Below are 18,378 nucleotides of genomic sequence, written 5' to 3'. Positions count from 1 at the left end.
TGCCACCCTCTCCGAGACAAATGCTGCCATTGGTTCCTTACAATCTGAGCACTCCACTACACTTAACCCTGAGCTTTGGTCCATTCTCTCTAGCATCTCCGAAGCTTCCGCACAGAAAGAATTTCAAAAAAATAAAAAATAAACATATAAAAAATATAACAATCTGTGTAAATCCAAACTGCAACTGCAATTCAACCACTCCAGATAGTAGTTAATCTATCTTCCAAAAGGTTCAATGACGATGCCGTCAGTGCCCTAAGCCTTGGCCACAATTTTGTGGTTGCACCGAAAGAAGTGCCGGTGCTTCATGTAATGTATAATATCGAACACGAGATCTGTCGCTTAGTGCCGGAGATAGCAATAACATCAGATTTGACATCACCAACATCCTCACCCAGTCTTCACCTCCAAAAAGTAATTTCTCGTCCGGCCAACGCACTGCTCTCATGAACTTACAGAAAGAAAAAAGTATCGTCATCACCAGAGCGAATAAGGATAATGCCACAGTCATTCTTAATGCCATGGAATACAATCAAAAAATAGAGATTATCCTCCGAAATCACTCTACCTACATCCCACTAAAACATGACCCCACAAAAACGCAAGTTAAAAAACTTACTTAAAAAAGTATCTTCCTGGCATCTGGACATTACGAAAAAACTTAAACCTTTCTGTTCCCATCTCCCCCCGAATATATGGTTTACCAAAAATCCACAAACCAAATTCCCCTCTAAGACCTATAGTAGATACCACTAATGCACCTTACTACAAACTGTCCAACTCTCTGACCCCCCTCCACCGGACTTTCCACATCCTATATAAAAAACTCTACCCATTTTAAAACCCCAATATAAAATCTAACCTTAAATAACTCAGAGACATATTGGTAAGCTTTGACATCTCCTCATTGTTTACCAATATTCCCTTAATTGATACTTTAACACTCTTAGAAAACGTTTTTCCTTCTGACATCTTAGATCTCTTTTCCTTTGCCATCAATTCTGGTTATTTTTCTTGGAAGAGCAAAATGTACAAGCAGACAGAGGGAACCACCATGAGTTCTCCCCTCTCACCAATTTTTACATGGAAGATTTTGAAAAACGAGCCATAGACTCAGCCCTGCTCAAACCTTCTATCTGGCTAAGATATGTAGATGATGTGTTCTCTATTTGCCCTCATGGCCCAGACACATTAGATTCCTTCCTCAGTCACCTCAATAGCCTACATCCAAGAATCCAGTTTATGAAGGAAAAGAACAATTGTTTACCCTTCCTAGACACCTTAGTTACATGCCTTCCTAATGGTATACTTTCCTTCACTGTATATAGAAAACCTACGCACACAGGCAGGTACATTCCCTAACTCTCCTACCACCACCCCACTCAACAATATGGCATTATTAAAACTCTAACCAAGAGAGGGGTGGAATTAGCTGTGTTCTCCTACCAGGATCTTGGCTGACTAGCCATCAGTCATGCTTGTAGCATGTTGAGCACAGTTAAGCCTGGGATGGATTTCTGTGGTGGGTTGGCAACCTACGACACGTCAAAAACCCTGATGGAACTGATATAGATGGCAGTGCCAATATTTCGGTGAAGTCCGGAGAGCCATACCCTGGAAGTCTTAGTATCATGCCTCCACGTGGACCCCCTGGGAAACATGGTGTCATAATGAGCCATGGCAAAGTTGATACTAAGCAAAGAGCTGGCAGAAAGCCATAAAGTGCATCTCCTAAGAGGTTATGTGGCCAGTGTGGGAGATGTTAGGATTGCAGTGACATCTTGGACGTGTGGAATGAGTTTGATGGGTGAAAGGACTTGTACAAGATGGATGGCCTGCATTTGAATGGACTTGGTGTGCAGAGACTGGAAAAAGTGTTGTTGAATGAAGTGAAAATGGATGTGCAAAACCAGGGAAACTAGAACTACCAAGGAGGGGGGGGGGAGTGGATATGCAGACATCAGTGAGACAGTTGAGTGTAAGAATGTATATAATGTACCTGAACCAACATTAAGAACAAAAAATGGGAATGGGGCGTTTAGAATAACGCATCAAGATAGGGGTGGGACAAAGGGATCACTGCATTTCATGTATACTAATGCCAGGAGTATTATGAACAAGAAGGAAGAATTTTTGGCCTTGATTGGCTCTTCACAGTCACAGGTTACTGGCATTAGTGAAACATGGCTGACGGAAGATGATATAGTTAGTGGGATAGAATGTGTAGGTTATAGTGTGTTTAGGAGGGACAGAGAGAATAAAATGGGGGGGGGGTATTATTGATGATAGTTGATGAACTGCAGCCAAGGAGAATTGAAGTTGTATCTCAGGATAGTGAAAGGAGCTCATTTGAAGCTATTTGGTGTGAGACTGAGGTTGGCAGAATAAAATATACAGTTGGATGCTGCTATAGACCAGGTGATGGAAGAGATGGTGGAGATAGTATGTATAAACAGATTGATGAAATGAGTGGAAGGAGGGTAATTATTATGGGGGATTTCAACTATGGTAACATTGATTGGAAGGAGGAGAGGACACATGTGAGGAAGGAAATGGATTTTATTCAATTATTAAGGGATAACTATCTGAGACAGCATGTATTTGAAAATACTAGGGGTGTAAGAGTGCTTGACCTGGTAATAGCATCTCAGAATTTGACTGTAATGAATATGACCATGTTGCCACCTATTGGTGAGAGTGATCATAAGGTCTTGAACTGGGAGGTGGCTAAAGGTGTGGAATTTTTGATTAAGACAGGGTATATGTGGAATTACCGTGCTGGCAAGTATGACAAGCTTAGGAGATTGCTTGGATCAGTGCCATGGCATGTACAACTGCAAGGGCTGGACGTTGATAGAGCATGGAAGTGATTAAAGAGCATTTACAGGAGGTTATGGCTGATGGTATACCTAGGGTCCGAATAGTAAAACAAGTAGGGGTTAAATGGATGAATAACACCATTAAGCTTGAGCTGCAAAAAAAGAAACAACTGTGGAGGGAATTTAAAGAAAGGGGTGACCTGCAGGCACACGAACAGTATAAAGTGCAGGCCAGAAGGGTAACAAGTGTGGTAAAAAAAAGCAAAAGCGGACTATGCAAGCAAAAGAGAATCCCAAACAGATCTTTCAATATGCTGCAAGCAATAAAAAAACTGTACACGGCAAAATGATTTTAAAGAATGATGATGGTAAGGAGGTCACTCAATCGGTCAATATAGTGGAGTTACTGAGCGAGCACTTCGCAAAGGCATATCATCCAGGTGATGACATTGAAAAAATGAAGGAGCCATTAGTTTATACGGGAATTGTGATGAAGGAAGAGGAGGTGAATAGTCTATTACAGAACCTTAATGTGAATACATCTGTGGGATTGGATGGTATACCAGCACGGGTCTTGCGTGAAGCGGCTAAGGAATTATCGGTGCCCTTGACCATGTTGTTTAATCTGAGTCTCTGGTTTGGTTTAGTCCCGAAAGGGTGGAAAGAGGGGAAAATAGTTCCACTGCACAAAGGAGGATCCAAGACTGTGGATGCAAATTACTGACCGATCAGCATATCAGGAGTCGTTGCCAAGGTCTTGGAGAAAGTAGTCAATGGGAAAATACAGGAATGGATTGATGAAAATGAGATACTGTACAGGGGACAGCATTGCTTTGTGAAGGGTAGATCATGCCTCAGTAACTTGCTCAAGTTTTATAACACAGTAACGGCTGAACTGGATAAAGGTAATGGGTTTACAGTGATACTGCTAGACCTGGCAAAGGTGTTTGACAGGATACCACATGGAATTCTAATTCGTAAACTACAACATATGGGAATGGATATAGGGTTGGTGAGATGGATAGGTGGGTGGCTGATGGAGAGATATCAGAGAGTAGTTTATTCAGGAGTAGAGTCCAAAAGACGGCCTGTGACTAGTGGTGTGCCGCAGGGTTCTGTTCTTGGACCACTGCTGTTTAATCTATTCATTAACGATATAGGGAAGGATCTAAGTGGAAAAGTTCATTTGTTCGCTGATGATGCAAAGTTGGGTAGGGCAATAGTGAATGCAGTAGATGTCAAAGTCTTGCAGGATGACTTAAATAGATTGGAGTTCTGGGCTAAGGAGAATGGATGTCAATTTAATGTAACAAAATGTAAGGTTATGCATTTTGGGGTGAAAAGATTAGCAGCAGTATACTACATTGGTGGAACTGTACTCCAAGAGATTGATGAGGCCAGGGACTTGGGAGTGTTGGTGGATAGGGAGATGAAGTTCAGGGGGCACACTGCAAAAGTAGCTAAATCAGCTCATCAACTCACTTGGTTGTTGTAAAATACCTTGACGAGCAGAGACAAGCAAGTTATTGTACCTCTGTACTGAGCCTTGATAAGACCTCATCTTGACTACTGTGCCCAGATTTGGTCACCTCGGTTCCTTCTTGATGGGGAGGAGGTGCAGAGGATCCAGAGGCGAGTGACTAAGATGAAAGCAGGTCTATGGAATGAACCATATGAGAACAGGTTAAAGATTTGTGGGTTGCAGAAACTGGTTGATAGGCGGAAAAGGGGAGATATGATTGAGACATTCAAATTGCTAAAGGGATTCTATAGGATTGATTCAGAGGATATTCTTGAGATCAGGACTAGTGGTGGGAGAACTAGGGGACACCTATGGAAGCTGGGCAAGAGTGTGGTTAGTAAGGGTGTTAGAGCTGGATTCTTTACTTTTAGAGTGGTAAATGAGTGGAATAAGCTGCCAGAGTCTGTTGTGGGTGCTACGATGGTGAGCGAGTTCAAGGCAAGGTATGATAGATACTGTGAGAATGTTGTATAGTTGTGTGGACATGATGTTTGGGGCCTCCCTCGATGAGTCTAAGGACTCCCTGGAGTCGCCTGAAATAATAATAATAATAATAATCTGCTGTTTCATTGTTGGTGGAAGAATTCATATATCAACAGCAATGTGAAACAACTGGCAGGCGGAAGATTCTGAATACAGATCAATGGCTGACAGAGTGAACCAAGTTAGCTGGCTATTGCAGACATGGAAGAGATCAGGGCCTCACCATGTTACTATCCTCTATCCTATAGTCGACCATGGAGAAACGGAAATATTTTACAAGCTATGCTTTGGAAGTTGGAACCTCTGCAACGTCCCAAACTGTAAATAGTTACAGGGAAGAAGACACTGAAACTGTGATTAAAATGACCGCTGCAAGTGCACTCTATGACGATGTCAACTTAAATCCGAGATATTCCTCGTTTGAAAACAAGAAACAGTCTTGATAATTGGAACGTGAGAACATTATATAAACTAGGGAATTTGGACAACCTTATAAAAGAAATAAAAAGACTTAAAGTTGATGTAAATCAGTGAAACAAGATGGCCTAACATGGGAAAACTAGAAAAAGATGGCTTTACATTTGTATATTCTGGTGGAGAGAAGCATGAATATGGAGTGGGTTTCATGATTAAGAAAGACATCTTTAAATCTGTAATGGGGCTGTGGCCCATAAACAAAAGAATAATACTTATTAAATTAGCCGCAAAGCCTTTTAACATCATAATTATCCAGGTTTATGCAATGACTCACAATGATGAAGAAATAGAAGATTTTTATAATAACTTACAAAAATCTATAGAATATGTAAAATCAAATGAAATACTCATAGTGATGGGTGACTTGAATGCAAAGGTTGGAGAAGGGGAAGAAAATCCAGTTGTTTGAAAATTTGGACTAGGCGACAGAAATGAAAGAGGTGAGAGATTGATACAATTCTGCATTCAAAACAACTTGCGCATAATGAATACTTTCTTTCAACATCCAAAGTGTAGACTGTATACTTGGACAAACCCAAATAACTCTATAAGAAACAAATAGATTTCATAATGATAAATAATAGATACAAAAATAATATAACCAACATAAAAACATACCCAGGTGCTGATATAGGTTCAGACCATAACCCTGTTGTGTCCACTTTAAAAATTAAGCTAAAAAACATTTCTAAAAACAATCATACTGAAAGACTTAACTTCACAGCTCTGAATATACCCGACAACATAATGGTGTTTAACTCAGAAATTAGATCATGTAAGATATAAAACAGAAGACAATATACCTTGTAACACAGATAAAATTGAAAACAGGTGGTCAAATTTTAGAAGTGTAATATATAAGACAGCTAACGAGGTTATCCCAAAAATTAAATACAATAAGCAAAAACTCTCAATGATTGAATCAATACTAGAAGTTATGAATGAAAGAAGAAAAAAGAAAAATACACAACAGTATAGAATACTCAGTAAAATTATAAAAAATGAATGCAGGAAAGCTAAATGAAAAATGTAAAGAAATAGAGGAACTGGACAAGAAACAAAATAGTAAAGAAATGCATAAATCCATCCAAGCCCTGACAAATAAAAAGAAAAATTTCAACCATAATCCTTGTATAAAAGATCAAAATGGAAAAATGCTACTAGATACACAAGATATCATTAAAAGATGGAAAGAATATGGAAAAGAACTGTTGGACTCTGATCGCACAGACGCACCAGATATACAAAATATGGATGGTGAACCAATTACATATGAAGAAATAGAATATGCTCTAAGTCAAATGAAAACAGGTAAAACACCAGGCCCTGATCAGATCCCTATTAAATTGTTAAAGAAAGTAAATGAAAACACACTTAATGACCTAAAGTTTATTTTTAATAACATCTATTCTTTTTAGGATTACTCTCAGTAGTAATTTTGTAACATGGCTTGTTAAACTTATTAGTCTATATTCTGTACATTCAAAAGTTCTTGGAATTTTGGGAATAGTGACAAAGATGGAATCCTGTATCATCTAAGGAAATCTATTTTTGTCAGTATTCCCAAAATTCCAAGAACTTTTGAATGTATAGAATATAGACTAATAAATTTAACAAGCAATGTTACAAAATTACTACTGAGAGTAATCCTAGGAAGAATAAAAGGCACTTTGTCAGTAGAAATAGAAGACACTCAATCAGGTTTTCAAAAGGTACAAGAGAAGGAATCTTCAATTTGAAAACATTATGTGAAAGAAGCCTTGACAACCAGAACAGCATATATCTTTGTTTTATTCATTACATCAAAGCATTTGATTCAATAGATCACAAGAAATTAATACATATCCTACAGAATAATGGGTTAAAAGGAAAAGATCTATGTATGATTACAAATATATACTGGAATCAAATGGCCTCAATAAGATATAAAAATACACATTCTGGCAACTTTGAAATCAAAAAAGGAGTAAGGCAAGGATGTGTCTTATCACCCTTACTGTACAATATATATAGTGAGCAAGTTTTTAAAAATATTTCAGAAATGAAGGGTGTAAAAGTCAGAGGTAGGAACTTCAACAACTTCACGAATGCAGATGACACAGTTCTTATAGCTGAATCTGAAGATGATCTTCAAAACTTAATCACAGAAATTTACAACAGAAGCTTAGACATGGGACTAATTATTAACCTAAAGAAAACAAAGTGCATGATTATATCAAAAGAACCAATAAATAAGAAACTGAACATAACTGTTAACCAAAAGAAAATTGAACAGGTTCAGTTCTTTTATATATTTGGGACAAATGTTTACAGACAGAGGAAATCCCTTAGAGAAATAAAAAGAAGAACAGAGATAGCAAGAAAAGCCTTTACTGATATGAAAACTGTAACATCCAGAGACATTAATATAGACACAAGAAAAAGATTAATAAAATGCTATATCGGGTCAAGCCTCCTCTACAACAATGAAACTTGGACTTTAAAAGAGCGAAAACTTAAATATTTTGGACATCTAACAGACAAGAAGGCATTCAGAAATTAATATTCAAAGGGAAATTGGATGGAAAAAGAGGGATAGGTAGATCCAGGAGAATGTGGTTTGAAGACATTAAGGACTGGACTTGCTTGAATTACCATAAATGTTCCAGAACAGCAAAGAAAGAAAAAGGTTCTGTGACATGGTTGCCAACCTCCTTCTAGGGGGATGACACTTGAAGAAGAAGAACCAAGAGAGACCACAATCTTTGTTCCAGTGGAATCACCCTTACAACTTAGCTTGATCACATACACAACACTTTCCTCTCCAATGGCTACAGCAATCACAGTATTAAAAAAATAATCAGTTCCTCCCCCATTCCCCAGTCTTCTCTTCAGAAAGAGTTTAGAAATGCCATCACCATACCCTACAACCGTGGCACATAGGAAAAAATAGCCAAGATTTTAAAAAAGTACAGCATTTAAGCCCCACCACAAACTTGTTACCCTTATCTGTTCTACAAAAGATTAGCTCCCTCCTTTCTCAGTGCCTAGAGTTTATAAAGTACCCTGTTCCTGTAAGTTGGCATACTTTGGACAGACCATCTGCATAGAGGAAAACACAAGTCATGCATCTCCAACCACGACTATGGTCAGTCAGGCCTGGCTGACCATGTCTTGGATACAACCCACAGGATCTCATGGAAAAAAACCACCATGCTCCACCACAGCAAATTCAAAAAAGAGAGACTATTTTTAGAATCAGCAGCAGCTCTCAGAAATCAACCAAATCTTAATAAATATGGTTGCATTAAGCTTCCTAAGATTTGGGAAACACATATCATCAGAGATCCCACCTTACATTCCAGGCCACCTACAACTGCCCTTAATTAAGAGTCACCCATGTGGTTGGGCTTAGTATTGTGTGGTATTTGTGTATATGTTACATTAGTTTTTTTTGTAATCCCTGAAGATGTCTCAGTGACTGAGACGAAATACAGAAGTATTAAATTCTGTTTTAATCCTTTCTGAGTGCTGTATACAATCCATTAAGCCTCCAACATGATGTCCTCATAGCACTTAAGCCTCTACACATGGATGAATAAAGTTAAAGAAATTAAAATGAAATAAATGTACTAAGAAATTGGAAACAAAATAGAAAAATATCAATTCAGAATCTGAAAACTAATGACAATATCTACAATGAAATAATGTATATTCATGCTTAGGCTTAAAGCAAAAAGAACATACATAAACTGAAATTGCTTACCTTTGATGATGGCTTGCTTTTAGGCTTCTCTTGCCCAAACATTCTTTTGTACATGGCTTTCTCTGCTTTTTCTTCATATTTCTTTTTGTTTAATAATTTTGATAATTCTTGATGTATTACCTAAAATGAAAGACAATGATATATTACAGATCATGATATAAAATATGATGTTTAGGTGGCAACCTTCAATAACAGTTTTCATTAATGACATCTTTTGCTGATTATTTCCACTAAAAGAGAGAGAAAAGCTGAGATGGTGGCAGCTTATCTTAATTGAAAAATAAAAATAAATAAATAAACCAAGATCTCATGTCAGTCAGTGCTTATATGTGAAACATACTAAGGGACCAGTGCTTTATAATATATACAATTCAGATGAAAGGTGACATCTGCTTAACCACCCAACCGGGCAAGACATATATATACGTCCAGGTTACCACGGATGCGAAGTGCATATTAAAATTGTAATACCATTGATATTACATTGAAATATATGATGGATACGAAGTGTAGAGGAGTGGTGTATTTCATCCATATTGACGGCAACGTGGTTAATGTTGCAGTCGATGAGGTGCACTTGAATTCAGGAAACAATTAAGAATCTGTCACCAACATAAAAAATGTGTCGAGTATGAAGGTACATACCAAGAACATGTGTTTGTATAATGAGTTACTACAGGTACATTTGTCAAATACCTTTTTTTTTTTTTTTTTTTTTTAACATTATGGAGACAGCTACTGTGTTACAGTAAAAATTCAGTTTCATATAAATCAAAATAATCACCTGATATTTCTACCGTCATATTGTTAAATTGTGACAGATTGAGAATTTATGAATTCCAATCTCATCATAGTTTAACAAACAAGACCCAATGAAAAGGGAATAAATACATATGTTTGTCTCTAAGTGTGTTATAATACACCCTTGTAAATATATCAAATGTTCTAAACTTAGAGAAAGGAGTAGTTTATCAAATAACTCAAGTAAAGATCACTCACTGGTTTGTGTAATTAACAGTGCGATGTGTAAATATTCATTATTTGTTAGAGCTATAAATATTTAGAGTTGTTACATGACTTGCATAAAATTCTGAGTGGAATGTAAATCCAAAGTTCACGGAGCAGTAATGCGAGGGGAGCGGTTGCCCCTAGCGATCGCGTACCTTCGGCGCGTGAGAGGGGTAATGGAGAAGGTGGTCACTGTGATGTTGACCCACGTGACAAAATGTTCGAAGCGCTAGGTGGACATTGTAGAGTATGGGAATCGTCAAGATGAAGGGTGAAATAAAAGGGTTAAGAACCCCCCTAAGAAGGCTTTTTCTTTTCCGGATTTCCTCGTGCTGGTCTCTCGGGTGTCATGAGCTGGACAGTGGTGACAATGCCTCCACTCCGGAGCGCTTGATCGATGCATCATCAGAAATTCTAGATCCGTAGTCCCGAGGAGCTAGAATCCAGTCATCCCTAGAAGGAAGGGTTATGCACTCATCATGCAGAGATCGTGAAGACTCATTGATAGCTCAGAGAGCCACGTGCTTTAAAGCCTGTTGAGGGAATCAAAGGAACATTCGATTGAGGAGAGGCAATTTCCAACGGACCAGCAAGTGTGATGAACTTCGAGTACAGATAAGTAGAGTTTACTATTTTGCTAGCTATGGTTGAAAGGAATTTGTGTTGTGTAGTGATTCAGAAGAAAGAACCATAGTAGTATCATACGGACTAAACTGTAGTGATCTAAAGTTGTATGTCATAACTTGTAGCTTCTTTGCAGAACTGAGTTATTGTAGGTGCTTAAATAATGTTAAGATAATTCAGAGTGAAGATTGATGTTAGTAATGAATTATAAATGACATTATTGCTATCTAGAGTGGGCTGATTGTGACTAATTTAGAATAATCATTGCTATAAGTATCGTACTTAGCTAGAGTACTTATTGATTGACAGAATTGATATTGATAACATAGAATAATCAGCTTGAGTAACTGTGTCCAGTAAGAATATTTTATGTTTAACCTAATTGTCATTAACCTTCTTAGAGTGAGAATTGTAATATCATATTCTGTATATTTATATAGTGTAAATAAACCTTTGCTTTTGATTCCAATCAAGATTGTCTGTATTTGGAATCCAATGCACCTCTTGCTAAAAATTTACACGAACCTCAGCGTGAAATTAGGAAGTAGAATTTTGGCCACGTCTGCAAAATTTAAGGTATCACTTGAGCACATTCTAGAGGTCACTTCTTGATCAATATAGTTTGTTTAATCTAAGGGCCCTAAGTGGCGCAGCAATTAATATAAATTTCTTAGAGCTTTAAGAGAGGTTGACCTTGGATACTCTGATATACTGGTATTGGCTCGATCCTGAGGCAATTCCACTGTTATCCAGAGGTACCATGTAATATCTAAAAAGGGGTCTTACTTGAACTGATATGTTAGACTATGAAATACGTAATATAGAGAGAAATCGATACAACAATATCAAGGTATACACATATATACAAAGAAACAAGCTACATTACAATTCACATGGTATGCTAAAGTCACATTAATTTCGTCAACTGTTAACACTACTGGCATGCCCTCTGGTGGGAAAAAAACTTACTACATCAAAGCTAGAGTGCTGATGTATGTTTGGTTAGAAATTACTAAGAGATAAATTAAGCTAGAGATTTCTCAGAGATAAAATTAGAACAAAAAATAAAATTCAAAGTGACCAATATATGGGATTAAAAAAGAAAACTGTTAAATTACTTAAGTCTGTCACTTCTTGGCCATCAGGCACCGTTAGAAAGCTGTTACCACATTTACACAGCTCTCCAAGAATTTATGGCGTTCCCAAATTTCATTACCATAATGTTCCACTATGGCCATTATTTGAAGGTATGGATAGCCCTAATTATTACTAGCCAAGAAATCAACATCAACACTCACTGTTGATCGACTCGACTGATTTGTGGTTTTATGGGAGAAAGACAGCAAAGGTCACACTGCTACAGGTTATGGCAGTACACAGTGTGTTGATAAATAAATAAATAGTTAAAAAGAAGATAAATGAGTGAATAATATAAATATATGCACAAAGATATAAAAAGGTAAATTAGTTAATAAAAGTATGTACAAGGTTTAGTATCTACAATGCAGTATCAACATATAAACAAATTTATTATCAGATGACTTTGAAAAAATTTAAAAAGGTCATGCAATTTGTCTGAGTCTGATAACATCTGCCTGAATTTATAGGGCTCGGTCAGATAAGTAAAAATGTCATGTTGTGTGAAGTACCAGAATACAAATAATGGTAAGACAGGTGTTGCATTTTTCACACATAGGTGGCATCAGCCCTTAGTAAATAATAATGTATGAGATGACTGTGACCTATATAGAGCCTAGGCAAAACAACTTCCTCTCTTTTATTCCTACATTTGATTACCTAATGCTTAATTTCAGGCTTCATTTCATGAAATTTGTTTGTCAGTGCTTCCTGCCAGGAGTATTAGCATTGGGAAATTAACTCTGATTTTATAAACTATGTGTAATCAGTATAAGGGCCCATCAAACAATATGTCAATAAAAGTATGAACTGATCTAGCATCTGCGATGCCATTTCTCTTAATTCCAATGTGGATGGGAATCCAACACAACTGTCTCCATCAAAATTAAGGGTCTTTTTTCTTACAAGAGTTATAGCAACTAACCAAACACTGGAGTGGATTATACACCACAGAGGACATAGCTTGTGAAGGACACAGTTTGTAGGAGTTTTCTTGCATATCAAAGAAAACTCCAACTAATGTTGTCAATATTCATGCCAATAGCTTCCATAGTCTCTATAACATGCATACCAAAAGGACAGATGGCAATCTGACATGTGTGATACAGGACCTTCCAAAGTAGAGAAAAGAGACTAGTCTATGTAGGATGCTCTGAAAGGGACTTTATTTTTAGGACATAAGAGACAAATATTTTCCTCTGGGTGATGGGGGGGGGGGGGGGGGGCATTTGATTCAACAAACATAAACAATGGGTGATGTGCAAAAAAGCACTAGTAGCTAATGGGTTACCCTGATGACGGTTTAGTATCTAACTGCTCCAGGTCCAAGTACTGGTGCATGCTCTCTTCTGCAGAACTGTAACCTGGCCTGAAAACTTCTGATAAACACCTAGAACAAAAATGATATTGAAGCAACTGATATAACCATAAGAAAGAACATATCTTAAAACTCTTTAATTCCCATGTTTCATCAAATTTTAATCATTTAATCTTTTCCTTTTAAGATATATAAGAAGACATGTCAGAGGTTTTGAAGAAATTCGAAGACACAGAGGTGCAGGCTGCCATCAAGTTTTTTGTGCTGAAGAAAAGTCTGCAACTGAGATTCATCAAACTTTGTGTGAGACTTTAAGCGACTGTGCCCCAGCATATTCAACAGTTGCCAGATGAGTGGCCAAGTTTAAAACTGGGCATCCTGAGACAACAGGGGCATCCCAGGTCAGAAACACCTTCCACAATGATCACACATGAAAACATTGATGCAGTGCATGCCATGATCCTTGATGATGAACTAATATCAGCCAAAAACATTGCAAAGACTCTGGGGATATCCAAGGAATGAGTTGGGATCATTATCCAACAACAAGTGGAAGCTCTCAGCGTAGTGAGTCCCCAAATGCTTGAATGCCGACCAAAAGAGAGAGAACGTGTGATGTTATCTCACAGGATTTTGGGTCATTTTAAATAATTAGGTACACATTTTTTGGCTCGTACTGTGACTGTTGATGAAACATTGCTTCATCACTATGACCCAGAGATGAAACAACAGTCAATGCAGTGGAGACACAAAAGTTCTCCAAGGCCAAAGAAGTTCCAAACCCAAAAGTCAGCAGAGAAGATTCTTACCATTGTCTTTTGGGATATGGATGGTGTAATCCTTACCAAGCATCTCAAATAATAATGATAATAAAAATAAAGAAAGTGAAATTGTTACAGCAGCAGTTTGTTCAACAGCTCTGAAGGAAAAATGTCCCTGCTGGAAACAGCAGAGGCATGTTGCTTTTGCAGAACAACGCACCTACTCACAATACTCACAAAACCCAACAGACAATACGCAACTTGGGCTTGCAATGTCTGCCTCACCCATCCTATTCACCAGAATTGGCCCCATCTGACTATTTCCTATTCCCAAATTTAAAGAAACAAAACTTACCACAGATGATGAAGTCATACCTGCAACTGAGGACTGGTTTGTGCAACAAGGGATAGACTTTTCTTAGAGGATTGCAAATGATGCATGGTTCTACCTCAATTCCTTTACTGTGAATATCAACTTTTCAGCACATCTATACCATCCTAGTGTAGTATGGCCTGATGACATTGATTATGCCATGGATCTTCTTTGCTTAATATACAACAGAAAACTTGCAGAGGAAGAGTTTCCAGATTCTTGACATAAGAGAGTTGTCAATGCTATCTCAAAAGCAGGAAAGGATCCAAAACAAGCAAATAATTAACAATCTATTGCTCTAACCAGCTGCCTTTGTAAGATATTAGAGAAAATGGTTATTACCACACTTCTCTGGTATTTAGAAAGCAACAATCCTCTCTTACACAAGACTTTGGACCATTTCATTCATTAAGAAACATGTATAAGAGACACTTACCTGAAATGAGAACATCTGGTTTCAGTATTCTTTGATATGGAAAAAGCTTGTGACACAAGCTGGAGATTTGGCATATTAAAAGACATCTTTAATTTTGGTCTGAGGGGAACACCTTCCTGTTTTTATTAAAATTTCTGTTCAGGTGAGCTTTCCAAGTTAGAGTCCTGTCCTGTCAGGTGTCTTCTCCCTCCAGGAGATTGACTACCATGTGTCTCCACCATGTCCTATTCTGCGCTGCTCTGCTGCATTCCTCATATGAGAGATAGGTCCAGTCTTCTATATTTTTCATCCACTCCAGTCTTTGTCTTTCTCTTTCCCTCAACAGTTCCTCTGAGAAATGTCCTTTGTAGGCAGTTATGTCTCAATATGCCCAAAATATCTGACTTTTCTCTTTTAATTTCTTGCATCAGGCTCCTGTTTACACCTGCCATCTCTAGTACCTCTTCATTTGTCTTTTTGTCTTTCCATGATATTCTCATAATTCTTCGCAGCATCCACATTTCAAAGGCCTCCAGTTTTTTCACACTCAGACTGGAGAGTGTCCATGTCTTTACTCCACATGTAGCATTTGGAGATTCTTAGTCTTGTTTTCAGATTTAATTCTCTAGATGTTAGTAGATTTTTCATACTGTTGAAAGATAACCTTGCAATTTCAATCCTTTTTCTAATTTCATCTGTCCTGCCATTCTCTGTGATCAAGTGTCTGAGGTATATGTATTTTTGCACCTGTTCTAATTTATTTCCTTTTATATTGATGCATATTTTTGGCATTTTCTTTTCTCTTGAAATTATCATGATTTTGGTCTTTTTAAAGTTGAAACCGAGGCCATACTGTTCGCTATACTTGAGGGTTTAATCTATAAGTTTTGAGGCCATATTTGTTTTCAGCTAGAAGAACCGTGCCATCTGCATATCTTAGGTTATTAATATTTCTGCCCCCCTACAGTGATTCCTTTGAGGTTACTAATTTTATTAAATATTTCTTCTGTGTACAGGTTAAAGAGAATCGGAGAAAAGACACAGCCTTGTCTCACACCTTTCTGAACTGGGAATTCTTCTGAGGTCTCTCTATTTATTCTCAAAGATGCAGTCTGTTCCCAGTAAAGATTAGTTAATAGCCTATTTTTGAAAGGATTTCAATTAATTGTTCATGTTGGACATTGTGAAATGCCTTTTTATGATAGGAAATAAGATATCTTAGTCATGTCATCAAGAACAGGATGCTCCCCAAGGTTCTGTTTTAAGTGTGACAGTTTTTTGCTATCAAAGTTTACTGAACATCTTCATCCCACTGTAGGCAATGATCTATATGTCGATGACTTCACAATTTAGTGTCACTCCCATAACAGGAGGGTAACTGAAAGACAACTTCAGCAGAAAAAAGTATCTGTCTGCACTTCTGTTGAAAATGCATTCTTCACCCAGATCCTGAATTAAGAATAGGACAACCTGTTATTTCAGTAGCAAAAGAAGTCAAGTTTTTGGAACTCATCTTTGACAGAAAACTTACGTTCCTTGCACACATTCATCTACTAAAAGAAAAGTGCAAGACAGCAATGAATCTTTTTTTTTTTTTTTAATTTATTTATTTTTACTCTGTTCTCTACTAAATGGGGTGCAGATCAATCTTCATTGCTTTGTCTTTATCATGTACTTATACGTTCAAACCTGGATTATGGGTCTCAAGTGTATGGTTCTTCATGACAAAACAGTGATGGTTGGATCCCATCCATCATCAAGATATACAGATAGCGACCGGTGACTTTTGCACATCACCCACTCAAAGTCTTTATGTTGAAGCAAATGAAACCGGGCTCTATCACTTAGAGAGAACGTTGTCTCTTCATTATATCCTAAAAATAAAATATCATCCAGAGCATCCTAGGTTGACTAGTCTTTTCTCTGCATTGAGAAACTCGATATCACACATGTCAGACTGTCATACATCCTTTTGGTATAATTGAATGATATATTCACGTAAACACAAGAAAGATATTTATTTAACCACATATTTTGGTCTGGAAATAGCAGACCATCTTCAGTAGTATTACAAGAACAGTTTAAAAAAATACAAGCTAGAATACTAACAATAGATCGTTAAAAATAGAACACGCCGCGTGATGTTATATCACTAAGTATGAAACGGAATATTTTGAAGTAGAGACATGATTGAAAAAAAAATAATGAATAATCTTGATTAGACTTTCCCAGATTTTTGATATAGTTATACAGTCATTACGATTCAGGTTGGGATGATGGAGCAAGGCCTCCACGCTTTCCTTGAACAACCGTTCTAGTCCTGGACCAAAACATGCTGTGGTCAGTTTCAATCCCATGTTGAGCCAATCCAGACTTTTTCAGGTTTGTTGTGAAGAATGGAGGATTGATGTTCTTGGATTCTTTTTTCAAGAGAACGTCCAGTCTGTCCAAAATAGGAGAGATCACAGTTGCAAGGAATTTGATAAACTTGATTTTTTTTTTTTGATTATTTTGAAATAATGAAAATTTGATAAACTCCAGGCCTTGCTCCATTGTCCCAACCTGAATCGTAATGACTGTATATCTATATCAAAAATCTGGGAAAGTCTAATCAAGATTACTCATTATTTTTTTTTCAATCATGTCTCTACTTCAAAATATTCCGTTTTATACTTAGTGATAGAACATCATGCGGCGTGTTCTATTTTTAACGATCCATTGTTAGTATTCTAGCTTGTAATTTTTTAAACTGTTCTTGTAATACCACTGAAGATGGTCTGCTATTTCCAGACTGAAATATTTGGTTAAATAAATATCTTTCTTGCGTTTACATGAATATATCATTCAATCTTATGTCACAAGTATCCTTAAAACAGCAAATCCTTTTGGTATGCTTGTTAAAGAGATTATTGGCATGAATGTTGACAGCATTGCCTGCAACAAACAAAACAGTATCTCCTCCATGCACTCCGTCCTGTAACCTCTCACCATCAACTACTGAAGCCTTATATTCCATCATCTGTTTACCTCATCAACCAGTGTGAGACCAATGCCTCACTTATTGGAGGCCTGAAGTGGCATGAAAATGTTCCATGTTGAGGACTAATCATATGTTTAGTTTAGTCATTATTAGGAACAATAAAATAAAATAATAGCTATAACAGTTTATAATTTGCAGCAAAACACTGAAACATAGAGAAATGCAGCAAGCAATAATGTCTTGAGCAAACTGAGACCACAAACACTGTATATCAGTTGATTCATGGCAGCATCATGACATTAAAGCTGTGGTTTAGTGAATGTGTGAGACCAATATCACATAATTATCACATAAATAAATACATCGCATAAATCAGCAAATCATAATACAAAATCATCGTAGAGTGAAGCATCATATGCCGAGGTCTTATTGTATGTGAAAATTTTGTTTCAAAGATTCACATGATAACACAAGGAAAGGAATAATATTCATTTATTCAAAAGTCATATTTCAACCTGAAAATTACAGGTCATCATCAGAAGCAACAGGCAGTTGAATACAAGGTGCAATACTTAAACAACAGATTAATTTAAAATAGTGAAAGCTGTGTAATAGTATGCATAAAACAATGCAAAGAAATAACTGTAGAAACACTATTATTAATCATAAAAAAATTACAATGATGCCCTTAGGCCATCCATGGTACCAAATAAAAT

The 18,378-nt window shown here is 37.0% G+C and overlaps 1 protein-coding gene across 1 annotated transcript in view; it reads right to left on the bottom strand.

The window, feature by feature from the left end:
• zda (peptidyl-prolyl cis-trans isomerase zonda) overlaps nt 1–18,378 on the bottom strand; it is a 308,048-nt gene that overhangs the window by 29,374 nt on the left and 260,296 nt on the right. Inside the window, exon 11 of the mRNA XM_090402905.1 lies at nt 9,047–9,166. Within this exon, the coding sequence (XP_090259031.1) occupies nt 9,047–9,166 (120 nt within the window). The remainder of the gene's footprint in view (nt 1–9,046; nt 9,167–18,378) is intronic.

This window comes from Typopeltis vanoorti, chromosome 13 (genome assembly GCF_054136105.1).
Source record: "Typopeltis vanoorti isolate ZY-2024b chromosome 13, IOZ_Tvanoo_1.0, whole genome shotgun sequence".
NCBI classification, from domain to species: domain Eukaryota; kingdom Metazoa; phylum Arthropoda; class Arachnida; order Uropygi; family Thelyphonidae; genus Typopeltis; species Typopeltis vanoorti.
Note: the sequence above shows the minus strand (reverse complement) of the source record. Positions and strands in the feature narration are given on the sequence as shown.